This window comes from Mesitornis unicolor, unplaced genomic scaffold (assembly GCF_000695765.1).
Source record: "Mesitornis unicolor isolate BGI_N332 unplaced genomic scaffold, ASM69576v1 scaffold43416, whole genome shotgun sequence".
NCBI classification, from domain to species: Eukaryota; Metazoa; Chordata; class Aves; order Mesitornithiformes; family Mesitornithidae; genus Mesitornis; species Mesitornis unicolor.
The window spans coordinates 17,028-36,681 of NW_010191097.1; the positions used below are offsets into that span (position 1 = coordinate 17,028).

The following is a 19,654-nucleotide window of genomic DNA, read 5'->3' on the forward strand; positions in this document are numbered from 1 at the left end:
CCTGTCAAATAACTGGTAGGAGCAGAGAGGAACCATCTAGGAATGATGAGATGAGTGACCAGTGAACCAGCCAGTGGGGCAGGGTTTACTACTGCCAAGTTGTCCTGCTTGATAAGAGGAACATATTTGTTCAACCTGGAAGAAATGTTACCTGTCTGGTACACTACATGCTGTTTTGTGACTCCTTCCTCAATGGCCTACTCAGCGTGCTGTAACGTGTATTTCTAGCTTCAGAATCTTGTACTAATGCTCAAGTACAGGTATTTATTTTGTGGTGATCTTCTAGTCTGATGTTTGTCTGTTAAGTATAAAACAGCCCTTAGAAAGCAACCTCTACAATGCTGGTTCTTCCCTGGCAGTGTGGAGACTACTGCTGAAATATTGCCTGACTCGCTCCTTAAGGTGAGCGGTCTGTCAAATTGCAAGGGATGAGAGATAAGGACCATACACAGAAGAAGTCCTTCTAGCAGGAACTGAAGTATCACCTCTTAATATAGGTACAAAATGTGTGGCTGTAGTCACAATTGTTTCCAGGAAGTATTGCTGAACCTTGCAAGCTAAACTAAGTGACTTGAATCTAAACTGCACTGAATTAACTGTTGTAAGCGTGCACTCTGGGGCTCAGGAAGTAGACCTGATCTGAGACAAGATGACTTTCTTCCTTGCTTTCAGCAAGCTGGTCATCTGGTGTCTGTGCAGAGATGACTGCTAAGAGAACACAAGAAGTTTGCCTTCTTGTTTGCTTTCTGAACAGCCTGTATTTAATTTCTGCTGTGGTATAATCTTTTTGACAGTGCTGTCATAAAAGAAAAAAAGCGAAGTAAGCTCTTTGTAGCCAACAGCAGTTGTTTTTCTTGCCTGGAATTAGTCAAAACACTAACTGTTTTTATTTTAATCAATTTATCTTTTAATTTTGCCTTTAAGGGGTGAAAACAGCATCCAGCTGACAAAATACCAGGATCCTTGCTGACTAAATCTTTCTTCTGCCAATTTGGCTTGCCTCTGCACAAAGCACAATGCAGTAAAACAGATAAGGGACCACTCCTGTGTTCAATGAACTGCAATCTTGTGCGGTGGCTTTATTCCACTTCTTAAAAACAAAACAAACAGCTGTTTTCAGAATTCAAGCTGGAGCGAGGTGGTTTTGGCTCCCATAAATGCAGAAGCAGTCCTGGTTTTACCTTCCCTCGCCCCCCACACCCAATCCTGGTGTTAACATTGTGTTTACATGGTGATCTCTCATGCACTAAAGGATGGTTGTGTCCTGTACCCTTGATACAGAATATGGTGGCTCTTCCTTCTTATTCTCATTATCTTTGTACCTTTAATGTGGGCAGCAAAGTGCATAGTGCTTCCTGTCTGAAGGTGAATGGCTGTTCCCAAGTGGTGGAAACTTAAGTTCTTAGCCACCACTTGGAATTCTTGGTAGTAAGTATGTAAGAAACAACTCTTCAGGGAAACTAGCAAAAGGACTTGATCTGAAAATCTAATTAAAAGATAAACTCCCTGGCAGTAGGAAGGAATGGAGGACTTTGAAATGACTCTACTTACCGGCCTTTTCTCTTTAAGGAGTGAAAGCTTAATGACATAGTATCTGAGGTGACTGAGCTGGTCTGATGTTTAGAGACTCAAATCCCCAGATTGCTCGAAGCTGGAACATCTGCCTCAAACACCAGAGCAAGGCTGAGATCTGGCCATTTGGGTCTTCCTTTCTGCTGCTGTTCTGTGTGGCATGTGGGAGTGAACACGGAGCCCTTTCCCTGGCCTCTGGCAGACTGATGCTTGCTGACTGCCCTTACTGCACTGATACTGAGCATGTCTCTGCCATATTTGATGGCAAGTAGCAAACACTTACTTGGTATGTAAATGGTCTTAAACATGTTTACCTTGTTTTTTTTTCACTGCTGTGATTTAATGTTGTGGAAGAAACAAGTTTAACTCTAATTTTCTATATCTTTTATAATAAAGATGTCTTTTGAAAGAATATTGGAACTAAAGGGGTCTCTTTGAATTCAGCGATGCTTTTACAACTTAGTTTTTGCCTTTGCTGTTGTTTGTTTGAAAGTTTTCTTAGCCCCCCAAGGGATGGGGGGGCTTAGCTGACCTTTGTAGGGATTTCCTGTAGTTGTGGTGACACCCAGAGGCTGAGCATGGTTATGTCCTGTATGAAATGCACAGAAGGGCCTGGTCCGGAGAGGCTTTAGAGCTTTGCCAGATGAGATTCTAGAGAACTAAGGGATTGCTGTCATTCCCTTCTTGATTGGAAACCGGTCTGCAACAACGTGTAGGAAGTCTGTGGTGGAACTGAACTTTGAACTTTTTTTCTGAGATGCTGACTTGGAGATTTTGTGGGGTTGTTTTGTTGTTTGTTTTTTTTTTAAAAATACTGCTAAGAGATGGTATGGGAACTTTCTTCTGTATGCTATCATAGTAAGTAACAATGCTAAGAATCAGAATACACTAACTGATCTACTGAGGTGTTAAAGGAGTAATTTTCAAGGCATTTTTTGTGTACCCCCTGAGGCAGTTGCAAAAGGAAAACTGGGTCCTACCTTGCCATGCCTCTGTTCTGACTGCAGATTCTCTCACTGGACGTATTTACTGCCTTGCTGTGTTAGCTGCATTATCTTGCAGTTTTGCCAACTTAAAATAATACTATCTGCTGCTTCTGGGGAAGCTAAATCTAAACTATCTTCTAGATAGTTATTCCCCTGTAAAATCAAGTGTTTTGAAACTTTATGTAAGCTGAAGCTTCCTGGGCTTCTCAACTGGTTGGTAGAAATATGATGCATACATCACATCATAAAACACTTGGAACTGTTTTGGGTGCTCAGCTGCTGGGTAGTGTGTAATACTTGTGATAGGGACTGCTGAGAAAATGTTGGCTTTGTTTAATACTGTGCCTTTTGGAGCTGTGAGCCTGGCTTTGAGAAACCTGAGCAGAATGACAACATTGCGTGTGCCAATCTGAAACAACACCTCAGGCCTAGGAAATACAGGAACTGGCTGATGGTTTTCTGCTATTGCTGACAGAGAGAGACTTTTAATATGTCCCGGCTTATTTGGTGGCCTGCTTTCAAGCTGTTTTGTTTTCCTGTCTGAGGCATTTGGGTATTGCCAAAACTGTATGAAACTGTCGCAAGGATCTGGATACCAAAATGGAAGGAAGGTAAAACGATGCTTAGTTTAAAATTGCTTGAGGACTAAAATCTTGTTATTACATGGCACAGACATCAGTAACTCCTCAGGAGGGTGTTTTTATTCTTCATTAGGGGCTAAGGACTGAACTTGGCTAGCAGGTAGGTTGTAGTGGTAAAACTACTGATACTCCTAGAAGGACCTGGACAAGAAGCTCAGCCAACTGCAGTGACCTCTGGTGGCGCTGGGTTTGGGCAGGAGAAAGTGTTTTACAGTTTTCTTGTTTAATAGAAGTGCTGCAAAGGGAAGAATGGGACCCTCTGTCTCCACTCTGGTAGCTTCCACACCCAATGTGAGGTCTGTTCCTCATTGCTGCTCTCGGCCTGAGCCATGTTCTGCTGCTCTTGAGTGAGCTTGTCAGCTTTGCAGCTCCCGGGGAGATGCTCATGACGTAAACATCATCATCTTCTATCTGATCTCATTAAGTAAACCCTAATGTGTTTTTTAACTGTTTCCTCAATTTTTAGGAAACGAGGTTAGCACACTGCTGCTCCTAACCATGAAGTGAGGAGTATGGTTTGCCTTGTAGTGTCCAGGCAGCAGGCTGGCTTAAGCCTCCTAAAATCATCCTTCAGCATTGCAGATCTTGCAGCTATTGCTCATCTGTGTCATCTTCCTTACTGCTTCCTGAACTCGTGTCAAGTTACCCTTCCACAGCCTTTGCTTTTCTTTGCAATAGCAAAAGAAATAAGTGAGGCTGAAAGGATTTCTTTGGTCCCCTCTGTATGTGTCTTTTACTCCAAGCTGGAACATTTGCAAAAACATCTTTTCCCAAAGCCCGCCTTTTGTAAGCTGTCACTGACACTTCTCACCCCAGCAAGGCTCTGTCCTTGCCCTTATCTGAAAACATTTTTGAAGAACAGGAAGCCCTTCCTGAGAAATAAATACAGCCCATTTTGAAACATGCATTTTTCACTAAGCCTTTGAGCTTTTCATCTCTCTGCCGATAACTGGCAGCAGCATGTTGTAGGTTTCACAGAATGTTAGGGATTGGAAGGGACCTCAAAAGATCATCTAGTCCAATCCCCCTGCCAGAGCAGGAAGTTTGAATGTGATTTTTGCACTGGGACCTGTGGTGGGCTTTACTGTAACTCTGCTTTGCAGTTGGTTTATCCGGTGAATAGTCAGAATTGAAAGCGTTGTGTTTTTGGCAAGTCAGTAGCCTACAGACTGAGATTATAAGTGTTGGGTCAATGTGTTCTAACTCAGCGGCTGGGATGCATTGATACATCCCTGCCTATTGATTTGAATTCTGTCAATATTCATCTGGTTAGGTTGTCTCCCCTCACATCTTTCATTAGTAGGCTTTGATGTTTCAATTTTCCTTAGACATAATAGCTCAAATACCATTTTTGTTCAAGCGGATGCTTGTTGTTTATAATATTTTTTTAATTGATGTGACACCTTGTTTGCTAGCACATAGCTATGGGCGGACAGCTGTCTCCTGTTCAGGTATGCAAGGCTTTATACATTCATGCGGGCAGGAGGAAGACAACTCCAAAACAGAGTCATAAATTAGCTCATTTTGGGACTGAGAGGGAGTGGGAGGAAAAAATAGTTGTGTACAACTTCCTTGATTAGGAACTGTTTGTTCACAAGTCTGCCTTGTCAACAAAAAGCACTTTTAGCAATTTTTCCACATTATCCTTACTGCCTTCTGGTGTAACAACAGATTATTGAATGCACTCAAAAAGGGCTGGTTTCATTTTTTTTATTATCCTGAATGCTCTGGGGAAAGAGCTACATGCAAGAAGCAAAAAGCACAGATAGGAGGCAGCTGCTGTTTGCTGAGCCAGTCTTTTAATGAGTTGCATATGATGATTCATTTAAACAAATGTTTACAATGTTCCTGAGCATACTGTTGGGAAAGCTGCCTCTGGTGGACCTGCATCCATGGGTGTTCATACTGCTTAAGCTTCCAGTAACTGAATTTTCAAAAACGTATTTAATGCTTTTCAGTGCTGAAGTAGCCATCCTCAGATGTATTTCTTAAGGTATTTTTGGTGGTGAGAACATTGTAGGGCAATGATTCATTCTGCTGTTCTTTAACAAAGGTAGCATGTCTGGGGAAGGGAGGTGGTTGCAGGCAGCAGGAACATCAGTACCTTTTCTCACACGGTCATTGAAATAGTCTGCTTTATTTCGCAGCATGTTTTAACGTGTGGAAGCTAAACTATTTTGTTTAAATTAGTCTAGTCTACTGTCATCAGGATGAAGTTCAACTGCATTGCAAACTAAACCAGTGGGATGGGCAAAAGGTGAGGCTGAACATGACCTACATCTCCATCAGGTATGTGCATGTGGTACAAACCAGCTCGCTGCTGCACATAGTTCTCCAGCACACCTTGGTGCTCTGGAAGGGTGAGTTGAGCAATAGCTCCTCAGTTGACACCATACAGAACCTACTTTTCTGCTCTTTAAACAGCAACAGCAGCTGCTTGGTCATCGGTGCTGGCCTGGAGATGTGTGGGGGAGCTCACTCCGCTACCATGTTCCTGCACTTAAGATTTCTTTTGCTCTCCTGTCTCATCTTCCACTGTCACTGTATACAGCCTGTGGATGTCCGTGCTGTGGACCAGCACTACAGTGCGCTGTTAGCCAGTGTCACCACCTGTCATCTCAGGCATCAACAGCTGCAGAAAGAACGAGTGCAATATGAGACTTAGAATTTTTTTTAATTGGCAAAAGGGCTTTTACAGCTTAACATGTACCAACTAAAACTTAAAACTTCCTAAGCCAATGTAAATCTTACTTTGGGCATCTACAAAAGGATCCTAGTAAATGTAATTCTGCCTGAAAGCAGTGCTTTTATCTCCATAGTTTAACATTATCTTCTCATCCAATGTGTGTGTTTAAAAAGCCAAAGCTATTTAAAGGTTTTTGTTGTACAAACCAGCTCAATCGATCAGTTTTAACTTCAGTTGAATAGCTAAGTGTATCTATTACTTAGCTTGACACTTATTACCTGTTTTAAACACAGAATTTATGATACTGAAAAAAAACTTCTGAGAAATCATAGGGAAGTGGAGAACACATTAGTGTCAGCTTACAAGCACCATCCAGTGGTGTTCATTATTTACACATCTTAGAGGAAGGGACTGAGCTTGAACCAAGCCAAAGTGACGTTTTTAATCTTCAAGAATAAACCACAGCTGTCACATCCTATGTCTACCAAAATACGTTTTGATCCAAAAACCAAAGTCCAGTGGACTGCTTTTTGTCTGTGCTGCTTCTCTGTATTGGTGAACAGTTCCAGTGGCCTGTTTGAAAGATGTGTAACTACCCCTGCAGAGCTGACTATTTGCCAAGAGAAAATGTCTCTTGCTATGAATAAAAGCCCTAGAAATTGGTCTGCCTGCCTTCAAGTATAAAAATAGGCTGAGTAAATGGCAAAATGTTTTTTTTCTTATGTGTTACTAACAAGGCTCATTTCAAATTCAGTACCTTTAATCATGAAGACATCTGCATTTTCAGTCAACTTTATTGATAAAATAAGTTTACTGTACAGTACACAACTCTAGCCATAAATTCTTTTCAAGCCATCTGCATTACAAAAATAACAGGTATGCAATGAAAAATAGTCACTCCACACACCGTGAAGGTTCTTTAAAACCCTAAAGTGATCAGGTCAGGGGAATGACAGGGAGACGTATCAAATGTGAAGACTAGGAGTAGATAAATTAAGTCACAATTTTTTTTAATTTACAAAAATAAACACTAATCAAGCATTATTTCGTAATAGAGCAACCTTAAAGAACTGCCACAGACCAACAACCCTTCTCTGCTATAGAGCTCTGGAGATTGTATTTGAAAGACAAAACCAGAACATCAGCCATGAAACTGCATTCAGCATCAAATGGATATAAATGCCTCTGATACCAGTCAATGGCTGAAAAAACACTTCTAAAAAGAATAACTTAATCAACTGAACCCAAAATTTATCAGAAGTTTGCAACAACAAAACACTCCATTAAAAAAGGTGGTGTTTCTGATAAGTCACCAGCTTGCAAGCTACAGTAGAAATGCAAAATCTAAATTATAGAAGCATTGGCAAAGTTTTACAGACAATAACAATAGCAGACAAGTAGATTTTGTGCTTGACCCAAAACATTCCCCCAAAAAATTCCCCCCAGATGTTGAGCAAGTTTGGAAATGGTTAAAACTTTTTTTTTCCTGTGCATGTGAATGTCCTCAATAGACTCTTCAGCCTAGAACCAAGCTAAGATGCCCTGGAAAGAGGAGTAGCCATTTCTCCATTTATAGTAAATGCTGTGAACATTTGGAAAGCTTGATTTATCTTGATTTATCCTTCCAACTGCATTTCCTAGCACATGTATTCATCAATTGAAAACTAGCATTTATTCTCTCTGCTAAATGCTACTTTCCCATCACTTCACTTTTTTTTTTTTCCTCTTAAAAGCACTAGGGGAAGGGGCGCAACAACTGCCAGCAACAGAACAAAAACATGAAGCTCCCTATAAATTAGTTCACTGGGCACTGAAAGTTAACCCTTAAACCTGTGGTGTGTTTACCTTGAGCCTGGGGAAGCTGCACTGAGTCAAATACTTAAAACAGTATTTAAAACTGATGCACTTAAAAGCGCTTGATGCTGAATTCTTTTTGCATTGTTGCAACCAAAAATCAAATGTGATTAAATGGCAGTTGATTTCAGAGCAGGAGTTCAACTCATTCTGCTAGGTGAGTTATTAAACAGTGACAGTTTTCTCTGGTAGAAAGCTTTCACTCTGCTTCACTCCAAGAAAAAAATACGTTAAAGTGCTGGGCAAAACGTGATGAGACACATCAATACTAGGAATATTCTTGCTGCCTTGACCAAGAAGCGGCAGTCTGACAAAGACCAAACACTAATTATTTCAGCACCTCTTTACTACAAGCCTGTCTTGTGTAGCACTTCTATTGTATCTGCATAGGATATAAGCTGCACTTTGATCTAGAAAAGCCAATTTCTTTTCACTTCTGCAAGTATTTTAGGATTACGAGCAAGCTGTCTATTTGTCAGCGTAGCATATTCAAACTTTTCCTAGTGCAAACGTAACACGTACCTAAAACTTACTTTAAAATCTTCTTGGTGAATATTTAAATAATTTAAGAAAATGAAGAGTATTGAGTGCAGGCATGCAGGCTTTGCCATAGAGCTTCTCCCTCCTTCCCACAGCCGCTGTTCTGCTGCTGCTGTTTGGGTGCTTTCAAAGTGCCAGGTCCCAGTCTGGAAGCTCGGGCAGGAAATCCAGAGAAGAAACTGCTGGGATTCATATGGCTTCTGACCTACAGAGAACTGAGCCTGGCTTTCTCTCATCAAATTAAAAGCTACGGCAGAATGATACCATGCAATAAAGTGGGAGCAACTCTTTTCATGTTTGGAAAGTACAATTAAGTAGATGTATCTGAGAGAATCTTGTTCAATTAAAAAAAATGTTGAACAGCTGCTTATATTTAAACAATTTGCCTTATATTTGAACAGGCTACTCTGTATCTAAATAACAGAAATCCTTCAGTTTTATACTGCCTATGTACCCTTTCCATTCAAAAGGTTCGTTACAAAATGAGAACTTCATAAAAAGTTTATTAAAAGGGAAAAAATGTGGATCATGCACAAAGCGTATTCGTAGCTTACTACTTTTTATCCAGAGATAAGACTTCAAATCTTACCCTTATTATAGAACAGGTGCACTGCAACTTTGTATAAGCAATAACTGATATAAATTATATGAAATCTTATCTGTAAAATGATGTCATATAAAAATAATTCCCAATTCGGTAAGTGCATAATCCATTTCCTACTGAAGTTAGATCTATGGCAACTGATCTGTCACTAAGGTTTTTGTAGAATACCAATTCTAATTTTTGTTATATAAAAGCCACTAAACTGGAGTTTAAGATGCAATAGCTTGCTGGTGCCCTATTCAGTAACAAGTGCTTGACAAGTGACCCCTGATGCTCCATTGGAAAGTGTGCAATTGCAGCTTGTTGACTTCCACAGTCTTCAGCTTTTCCTCAGGCTCAGATCACTGCTTGTTACTAATCCTGACAGAGACGTGCTCTCTGATGCATCTTCTTTCTTGAGGTTCAGGAATGACTCTCTAGTTATTTGAAGGATTTCTCTCAAGCCTTTGTTTTCTTGCTATAACCAGAGAAAGAAAAGACATTTAATAGACCTCCAGAAAGAAGCCAAGATCATGACATCAATAACCTCCCCTCTACTCAAACCATATGTCTAGGGATTAAAATAGTAATTTGCAGCCAGGTAGTGCTATGTTATCTTCTAAAACTTAGAACATTAGGTTTCTGACTTTCTTGCTGTCTTAAATGGGCATTAAGCAGTAAAGAAAAGCTCAAAATACAAAGCTGGGTAAGAAAAGAGTAATTACATTCAAATGTTGTCTTATTAAAAAAGCTCTCATTCTTTCCACACATCCCGTCCCATAATGAACAGCTTTGCTAGCGCTTAATTGAAGAGCAAGAGTGTTGACCCTCCAACGATAAGTAACTGAGAATGCCCCCCAAAAAGTACAAAATTATTGTGTTTAAAAAAAAGTACTTAAAGCCAAAAGTGTGGGTACTATTATTTGCATCCTAGTGTCATATTAGAATGAATTTGTATTATTTCTTAGCTTTCTACTACACTCAGACTTCAAAAAAAAAAAGCTTAAGCCAGTATACAAATATAAATCTCTGATTTATGGTGATGAAGTATCACCTATGCAAGACTCGAGAATAACCTATAGGGGAGAAAACAGTACTTCCAGTCCAGCCAACAAGGAAAGTGCAACAAAATAGCAGTGTGAGTGAACGGTACAGTAACTCACAAGAACCACAGTAACTCAACAGAAATCATCCTGACAACATATACTCCCTTGCTATTTGTGCTGTTGCTCTTTTGATTTCCTACTCACCTCCAGCTGGATGATCCGTTCCTGCTCTTTACAGCCATGCTTTTCATCAATTTCAATGGCTTTTCTCATTACTGCCGCCATTTCTGTAATTTGGTCCATGTGCACTTGCAGCTCCTAAGACACACAAATTAAATAATGCCAGCTTAAGCAATGTATTTTGTGTTATTAAAAATAAGCAAAGCACAAAATGTGCATTTTGACTGCTATGCTACTTAATAAAAATGTGAATGAAGGCCTAATTTGAGAAAACAAGTTCTCTATGACTTTACAGCATAAGCCAGCACTGTGGTCTTGTTTATTTAAATAAATCTGGTTTACCACACAGTGATCCCTTTCATTAGAATTTTACATAGGCTTAAATGACTGTCTTCCATAACTTCCATATCTTCCAAATGGCTACAAGTCAGCCATGTGCTCGCTCTGACAAGGCCCTCCTGTGTTGCAGGAGCTGATGTATATAATTTTGGATACACACAAGACTAAGCTCATCTAAGAACAGCAGGGTATGCAACATCCATTCCATTTCTTAAAAACCTGAGCCCAAGGGCAGTGCAGTCAGTACCAACCTATGGGTAGGCGTTCACCTCTTAAGAAGACCAGGTGAAGTGGTCATCTCTTGCTATGTCATATATTAGGAAACTCAGACTTATCCTTTGCTCTTTTTTTAAATACTTCTGCTTGAACCCACTTCCAATTCCAGCTTATCTGGACTTCAGAGGTCCTTGTCCTTGCTGAACTGCAAGAAAAACTTTTGTGTCCTGACTGACCCCTTTGCGTCCAATTGTTAATGCTGCTAGGGCACTTTGCTATTATAAATAAATAACCACCACATCTCACTGAAAGATTCAAGGAGGAGGACAAAGAGCAGTAGTTTTGTTTGCTCTTCTCCTGTTCCACTGCCAGGAGCAGGATGACAGGAGCCATTAACATAAGCACAGCAGCCTTTGCAAGGAAGCTAGGTTTTAGATAATCTTCACTGTTTGCAGAGAAGTGATCTCTTACCTGGACCTTGTTGGTTCAGGTGATGGTTTATTTTCTTGCTGGCCAACCTACCAGCAGGAAATGCTTAAAGGGTCACTAATTCTTTTCCCCTGCAAAACTAGATAAAGAGCCTATGCCTTTGGTATTTATTGCTGTTCAGTTAAGTCAAATATTTCAATGGTATTTCCAGAATCTTTTATTTTTTATTGTCTGTTCCTCATTTTGTCTTTTATTCCAGTTCTTCTGTTATGCCAGCCTATCCACGTCTGACCTGACCCTTGCACAAGATTCACAACAGTTACTGACTAATACCAGGAAAAGCAGAACAGTAGGACTGAAATGGAGAGCAGTAGAGACTAAAGTTAAATCTCACCTTATAATTTTGACTTTGACTGGAGGTCCATACAACTAGCAGATGATCAGCCTGCCTTTAAACTACCAGACCTTATTAACTACCATATATAACTCCCTTACTTGGAATCATAAACTTTAACTGACCAAACAAACATACTTTACTAAAATAAACATCAGCCCTTTTCTCTCTGCCATCCCAATTGCCAAAGCTATGTTTTAGCTGTTTACTCAGTAAATACCAACTCACAGCTGGGGGTAGTGGAGAGGCAGGGGAGAACTTGCTGTAAGTCTTTATTTTCTTCTCAGCTTCCAGTGAAGGTAATTACATGAAACATTTTTTTCAATGCAAAATTATATTTAGCTGAAAGGAAGTTGAGATCAGTGGTAAAAGAATGAGTTGGCAAGGATGAACCCTTGAGAAGGACTGGGAAATAATTAGTGGGAAGGAATTAGATACACTGCTGTCCTCCCTATTTCCTATTTTGTCTGCTTACATGGCCTCTTGATCAATGTCATCTAGGGCCTGTTCCAAGTTCACTAACGTCACATCAGATGCTAACACAAAACTGTAAGGTTCTGCTCCAGAAGGCAAATGTGTAAAACTTAGATGCTGTAATATCACATAATGCAGCGAAAGTGTTTCTTTATGAAGACAGCCTTAAACATCTACAAACACTCTTTATATCTCACAACTTTGTTTGCCATATATGGTTTGGTTTGGTTTTTTTTCTGAAGAGTGAAAAAAGAACAACCAAAAAACCCCACATGTTTTTAGGCCTTGTTTGGGCTGAGCAAATTCAAGCAGCACACTTAAATCAGGGACATAACCACCAACTTGCCCTTTTCTCTTGCACGCAACACTGCTAAAAGAAATTGTTTTTCTTTTTAAAGGAGGTGCTTTTTTATCTGCAGAAATCAGTGATTTTGTAATAATCTTTTGTAAATAGTTGCACAAGTTATAGCTGCCACTTTATAGAGAACATCAATTACAGGTAACAGCAAGATTAATTCCTTAGGTATGATGGATTTTTTTAGTTAACAGGAGAGAAGTATTTAAAGACTCTTTCAAGATTGTTCAGCCTTACTGAATGTGAATGCTCATCAGAAGTCTAAATAATGACATTCCGAAAACCCTAAGCGTCAGGTTAATTGTGATAAATATTCTTCATCGGGTGTTCTTGTGGGATCAGATCTAACTAAAATGTTGAAGCCTAAATCTCCTGTTTAAATAATACTGTTCAATGCTCTTTCCCACCCCCCAAGCTTTTAATTCACAGAAGTGTTTCTAAATGAAGTTTCACAGTCCACTTCAGGACAGACGTAACGTTAGCCTCTGGTCTTGGTACTTCTGAGGCTGTAAGTTATGTTATATTGCGTAAGAAGGTAACATCTTTTGGAAAGGATATATACCTATAATTTTTTAAGGAGTTTATGTTAAGGATATAGTTCTAATCCAGTAAATTCTTCCACACCAATCCAAGCAGTCCCATTGATTTCAATGGCACTAATTACATACATGTGATTTTGTAAGGGGATAAGAAAGCATCAAATTCTTCAACTTTGCAGACCCTAACTCTGCTTTGAGAACTTAGTTTGTTGAGATCAAAGCCTACCAAACATTTAGAACTAATGTGTGTCTACACGGTTACACTGCCTTCTGATGATTGTGTTTCATAGAAAATGGAACAGAATGCTTTGTTAGAAAGCTCCTGGTTAGATCTTAGTGACATAGAATTATGAATTTTCCTGAAAATACACTTAAAAAGCCTAAACTGTACATTAATGCTATAAAAACATAATTTAATCTTCTAGGAAGCTGCTGAATACTAATATATACCTCACTTATGATAGTTTACAAAAATGTTGCTTGATGGCACTTTGCTTCTCTAAGTTTTCAAAAGCCGTAAGATGAAGGACACCCAATACCAGCAACTTTCACCACCCTTCAAGCATCTTAGACTGCCCTGGATTCTACTTAGCAATGCTAATCAGTACTGAAACAAGAACCAAGGGTTGAAGCAGGAAAGAAAAGTGTATGCTTAATTATTCAACATTCTCAAAAGAGCTTTTAAATTTATATTGAGGGGAAAAATATTTTAGGATTGAATTTAAAAAGTTTAGTCTTCCTACTAATTTAGTCCTCCTACTTGCCCCAGTATGCACAAGTTTACTAATCATTTGTTGGAGTCACAAGTGTAAGTTAAAACCAGTCTAAATGTTTGAACGTCACTGAGATCTATGGCCATCTGCAATTATAATAGGGCAGTTGCCTAAAAGGCCTAGGCAAAACAAAAGTAAATCAAGTAGGTACAGTAATGTAATGCTACTTTATTAAAGCTTAAATAAATCAGAAGCTAGTAGGGTTAACTTACTAGACTGATCAAGTTTCCTGTTTGTGTTTCATGGATTGGATTACAAAAATTAGGACTTGTTAGTACAATGATATAAAAACTGAGACAAAGTAAGCTTTCAACTGATCCACTACCAACTAACTTCCGTGTTAACTAAAGAAAAACAACAATGAAGTTATTACCTTGGAATGTTGTTCTTTTAACTTCATTATTATACTTGGGTCGTCCTTTTTGCTCGCCATAAGCAACCTAAACATCTGTTCTCTGTACTTGCTCATTATGAGTTCCAAAGCAGACTGATGCTCTTCAAGAGATGTGCGTAGTTCTACCGACATAATTTTAAATACAGTTAAGAGTTTAATGGAGAAGAATTGAAACAAAATGCACAAAACCAAAATCCAAGTACTCCAGTTTGAGAAAACTGAAATAAGCCCTTAATTAAGTTTCTCATCTCCTTGTACCATAAAATCTACATAGGCTCTGTAAATGTCTTCAGTGGTGACTGCCTTGGGAAAATTCTTGTTCAGTCAGAAACATTTTGTTAATATGACTTCCTATTCAGTCCCTTTAGCTGATATAACCCAACTTGAGCATAGCTGAGGAGCTTTTACTATAACCACAATAACCAACACTGTACAAAATCTGGAAAGAAGTCTACAGATCTGTTTTAATCAGCAGCTTGCTAAAATAAGAGTTAAAAACGCTTGTGTTCAAAATACACTAAGTCAACAGACAACTCCTGAGATAAGACAAGATTAATACAAACCAAGATAATCGACTCCTTTGCTGAATATAACTGTTAGAATACCTAAGGTAGTCCAGGAGGAACAGGATATTCCTAGCGTACAGAGTTCCAGAAGGAATTATCCTACTACACTTACACTGTAACTTGTCCTGACTGCTCCTAAATTAGTTCTTTTTTAGCAGTGGGAAAACACATTTCCAAATAGATACCTACACTGTAGAAGTAAGTTATATTTACCTCCTCACTTGTGCGGAACATTACATAAGGACTGAAAAAGTAATTTTCCACAACTCTCTCTTTTCATTAATCATAGTCCCAGTAGTTGGATATTAGGACTGTATTAGATTGCACTGTGATCAGTTGAACTGATAAGTTGAGATTAGAAGAAAAACATTTCTTCTACAAAACTCTTTTGTGACTAGATCAATGGTAAAAGTCTGACTGATTCCAGTGGTGCAGGTTGGAACTTGTAAAGGATAGGATATTTGCATTTTACCTTTATTTTCCTGTTGCAATTCCCTAATCTGTCTGTTTTCTTGTTGGATACCCATCACTAATGTAGACCGAGGGCGATGTCTTGCTACTTCATTGAGCTCTTGAATTTCTTCTTGGTACTAGTTATTAAAAACAACAAAACAAAACAAAACTCACCAACCACAACATATTTGAGTAACTGAGGGCAAGCATTACTCAGCAAGTCACAAAGGACCAGTTCTAATGTCAAAGTCTGTAACCAGCAAGTTAATTCTTCTTTTTAAATAATAATATAAAGCAAACAAAACCACTTCTGAAAGTATTGCTAATATACTGCCCTTTAAAGACACAAAACCATCACCTTTGTTTTTAAACAAGTTTCATACTTAGATGTGTGTAGTGAGTAGGCTTTGTTGAACTTTCAATTAATCCAGGTCAAATTTACCATCAAATAATTTAAAACTGATAAACATATGGTAAAGAAAAACCATGAGGTATTAACCTCTAGGCATTTAATGTGGTTTCCCAATACCTTAAACACAAGGTTGTACGGGTACAAGTCACATGGACCTTAATGAATGGATCCTGATCCTCAACAAAGGGTAAATTTAATACTTCTGATTTGAAGTTAGAAAGCCTCTGCATGACTAGTTATACAGGGATGAAGCACATGCAGGGTTTCATTATTTTACAGGCCTATTAACATGTCCTGTGTTCTGTTAAAATGACAGGATGAACTCCCATATGGAAAGTCAATAGACACCTTTATGTTTTCTCAGAAATTCTCCAGTGAAAGTCAAGCTCAATCTAACAACAAGCCTTGAATAGCTTAACATCAGAATGGAACACTTAAGAGGCTACTTCGAAACAAAAAGAGACTGAAAAGATAAAGTATTGAGAAAAGAGCATGACAGGGCCTCTGTATGATTAAACGTGCATCTTGAAACTAGTAGAACAAGTAATATTTCACAGAAGAGCAACACACAGGACACCACACAATGGCCTGTATGATACCGACCCCATTTCTACCTGTGTTTTTCAAACAAATACCTGTTTTCAATATTTAAGCTACAGGAACAGAGAAAACGTCACAGGATCAAGCTAAATACATGAACAACCTATTTTTAGATCACAGTCACACCTATAACGAAAATACTTAGTATGGCATTAAAGGATTAACCAAATAACACACTGATTCTAACTTGTATAGCAGCACACAAAAATGATTTTAGATTATGTGTTTCCAAGTTGTTCTTTTAATGGAGTAAACAAAGTTGGAAAACAAACCTGTTTCATTGCTTCAACCCGCTTGTTAAGAGCTGTGGTCTGTTCAATAAGAGCTTCGGCTGCGTTGTCATGTTCCCTTAGCCGTTCCACCAGTGCTTTTGCATCTGCTAAGGCTTTTTCAATCGTGCAACTCATTTCTAAAGATTAGAAATGTATTATTTTCACACCACCACCAGTTTGTTATCTATGTAATATATCCATAACTTTTTTATTTCAGTCTAAAGCAGCTGAATATAACCTTTCCCTCTGGAACATCCAGACGTTTTGTTGTCTTTCAGGAGCAGGGAAAAATGCTTAAGAATATCCTAAAGCCTGCCTTTCCTTTTCCACCTTTTTAATTGCTGTCAAGACAATATATCAGAGCACGGAAGTGAAAGTAAACTTTGTGTTGTGAGGTGAGTATCAATATAATAAGTACAAAAGGAGGACTATTGAACATATGGACACTGAGGAGTGCACTTCCTTCTGTAAGTAGCAGAGGAAAAAAAAGATTAACTATTTCATTTTTCAATAATACTTTTTCAAATCCACCCTTGTACCAGTCAGATATACTTCAAGATATTTGAGAAGTACAAATCCAGCACAAAAGAGAATGCCAAAGGACTAGTCTAGGCTGGAAGACTCTGATGAATTAAATCAGCAGAGAAGGAACAGCTCACACTGACAGAGAAAAGAAAATTAGTTGGGGAAAACTCAGAAAGCCACAGGCTTGTGTTTTCTTTATGTCTGTAAGTGAACACAAACATCACTGCATAGACTGAAATTGTAAAATTTTCAAGGAGATGGAGAAAGACAGCAGTTTAGCTAAGAAAAACAACTGACTGCATAGTTAAAATACTTAGCCTTCTAATTGCAGTAGTTGTTAGCAGAAATTACCTATTGCTAAATTTGGAAAATGCTTGCATGCATTAGCATTTCCAAAACACTGGCTTTTACATTGTATTTTTTCATGCTCATTCTTGACAGATTGTTTGAATACTGAGACTTTTCAGTCTAAGTTTTTATTTTCTTTTATTTTCTTTTAAGAAATCTTGCATTTTTTCTACTGTAAAGGAAACCTAAACCTACTTAAACTCCTTGAACACTTCTTCAGCATTCAGACAGCAATAACAGAAATTTATTAGAGTTATGTGCCTTATTAATACAAGGCTTGATATTTGGTTCAGGAAACTTTCTAAGGTACTGAAAGAATAAACTGAATCTAATTCTTAGCCAGGCCACTTGCTAAAGGAGAGGTTTTTTACCAGCATAAAAGGTCAGTGAGCCTTTCCTGAGCTACAGAAAAAATAAATTGTTTGAAGTTGATTTTTGTAAACTTTCTTAGGCATCTTGACAAACCATAGCCTAGGATCTTATAAGCCAAGGTTAAATAAATCCTCACATCTTCCCCAGCTGATGTTTTCCCACTGTCCCGGGCAAGTAGTAGCAGTAAGGATATTTCAAACACCAGAAATTCCACCATTCTCCTCAAAAGATTTACATCTATAGCAGGAATATCCTGCATTCATGCATTAAGCTGGGGGAAAACTAAGGAAGACAGCAGCAGAGCTTGGCATGTCCGCTCCGAAGGGCTCTTGTGCACGCAGAACTTCCTGTGAGCTCTAACCTCCCAAAAGCATTTCAATTTGGTAATTCCATCAGCAGCTCCCTATGCTCCGAGGAGCACAAGTAACATAAAAGTTTACTACTTCTATGTGGAAAGGTCTTTCAGGGACCCCCACCATCACAGAAAGGTTGGGACTTCCTGGCAAAGGAGCTTCTGTAAGTGAGCTTTGTGTGTGCACAGAGTAAGACCATTTTAACCTGCATTTTCTGTGACTCCAACCTCTGTGTTACCAAAAGCATCAGCATTTTGACATGTACAAGTCTCCTATACATATCCGTAATGTTAATTCCTTCCTGGTTATCAACTAGAGTTTTCACTTTAAATTCCACATGACGTATAATTATATTTGAGGTATTAATTCAAGTTCTTCAGCAGACTGGTGTCTTATCACAGGTAGTTAATTTATTCGCTCTGTTTTAGCAGTGTGAGCTCTTCTTTAATATTACATAGAGATGGATCATACTGCATTGTCTTTAAGCATCTACTTTTCTTGCTCCTCATTTCTCCTTCCAACTCTGGTCTCATGTTCTTACTGGACTACAAAACCATCACAGATAAAAGATGACCTTCCATGCTAACTGGCTAAACTGTTACAGAAATTGATGTAATCAGATCCAAATTTAAGGAAAATCTGAAGTGCAGTCTTTAACTCAATTAATGGGTCATGAATTCTCTAGTCAGTACGAACAAAGCTTTTCAGGCCCCTCCAGGAGCTTGGAATATATTTGGCATCCAGACTACAATGCAGTTAACACCTCTGGTAATTTGTATGCATCAACAGAAATTTTTAAACACAGCGCATATTCATCCTTCCATGCACTTTCTCATTTTGACCCAACCCAGCCACACAAGATAAAAAGAAACTCGTTTGCAGCAAAGCCACCAGCGTTCTTTTCCACCGCAAATGGTCTGGGGAGGACACGTACACGTGCACGTCCTGTGTGGGACGTAGCCACACACATTCAGCAGTGATCACCCATCGTCACTGTGCAGCAGCCAGAGGCCACCTCCTGTTTTCAGGCAGGATTTGTACCTCAAAAAGGAGAACCATTACTTTTATCATGATTTATCACAGTGGCTCCAAGCCTTGACTAGGATTCCTTTGGGCAAGCCACTGCTGCTCATCTGGCTGCCTGGGGAAAAACAAAATTTTGTCTTATGCTAAAGCAGACCTAAAAGCATGAGTTAACTCAGACCTTTTTGGGGAAAAAAATCACCCAATTAACAAAATATAATTAAACGAATTATTACTGTATATTAATTTTTTTAATGAGCGTAAGGATTATAGTAGCTAAACTTAATGATTTCTGACTTCTACTCCACAAGAGATGTCCAGCTGCAAATGTTAGTCTGCGATCTTACCAACGGGGTCAACAGGTAGCAACAACTCAAAACAACATCGCAACACAGCTACTACACATTCATTTCCTGTCACTCCCAGGTATTTACTAATTGCTTTCATTATCAAATTTGACTGCCCTTAAAAAAACCCCAACACCATAGAACAAAGATTTTTGCGCAACTATAGCCTTCCTGTAGTTCCCTGTCTCTTCTTTCTTTTATACCCTTACTGAAAACTAGCTTTTCCCATACCTTAATGCTTCGGCTTTCCTCCCCCACCCCTCTCCGCAGTTACCGGTTTTGCAACGCTAGAGTTTCTCAGAGTTTTAGGTTGGGTGCGAACGTCCGGGAGCGCTCTCGGTGTTAAAGAGCCGAGTCCCGCAGGCCGAGCAGGCGCCAGCAC

General features: G+C 38.9%; 1 protein-coding gene across 1 annotated transcript; it reads right to left on the reverse strand.

Moving 5' to 3' along the window:
* Window positions 1-8,645: 8,645 nt before the first annotated feature.
* FGFR1OP2 (FGFR1 oncogene partner 2) lies at window positions 8,646-16,439 on the reverse strand. The gene is made up of 5 exons (XM_010186628.1): window positions 16,305-16,439; window positions 15,040-15,157; window positions 13,981-14,123; window positions 10,113-10,226; window positions 8,646-9,340 (listed from the first exon to the last, which is right to left on the reverse strand). The coding sequence occupies exons 1-5, from the start codon at window positions 16,437-16,439 to the stop codon at window positions 9,203-9,205; spliced, it is 648 nt and encodes a 215-aa protein (XP_010184930.1). The 3' UTR covers window positions 8,646-9,202.
* Window positions 16,440-19,654: the final 3,215 nt, after the last annotated feature.

What these genes read in the sequence shown, in the direction of transcription:
- FGFR1OP2 (XM_010186628.1), bottom strand. Translation starts at nt 16,439, where the DNA reads ATGAGTTGCACGATTGAAAAAGCCTTAGCAGATGCAAAAGCACTGGTG. An exon ending in ATTGCAACAGGAAAATAAAG is followed by an intron (nt 14,124 to 15,039) that starts GTAAAATGCAAA and finishes TTATGTCGGTAG; the next exon opens with AACTACGCACATCTCTTGAA. An exon ending in TAAAAGAACAACATTCCAAG is followed by an intron (nt 10,227 to 13,980) that starts GTAATAACTTCA and finishes TGTGTGTCTTAG; the next exon opens with GAGCTGCAAGTGCACATGGA.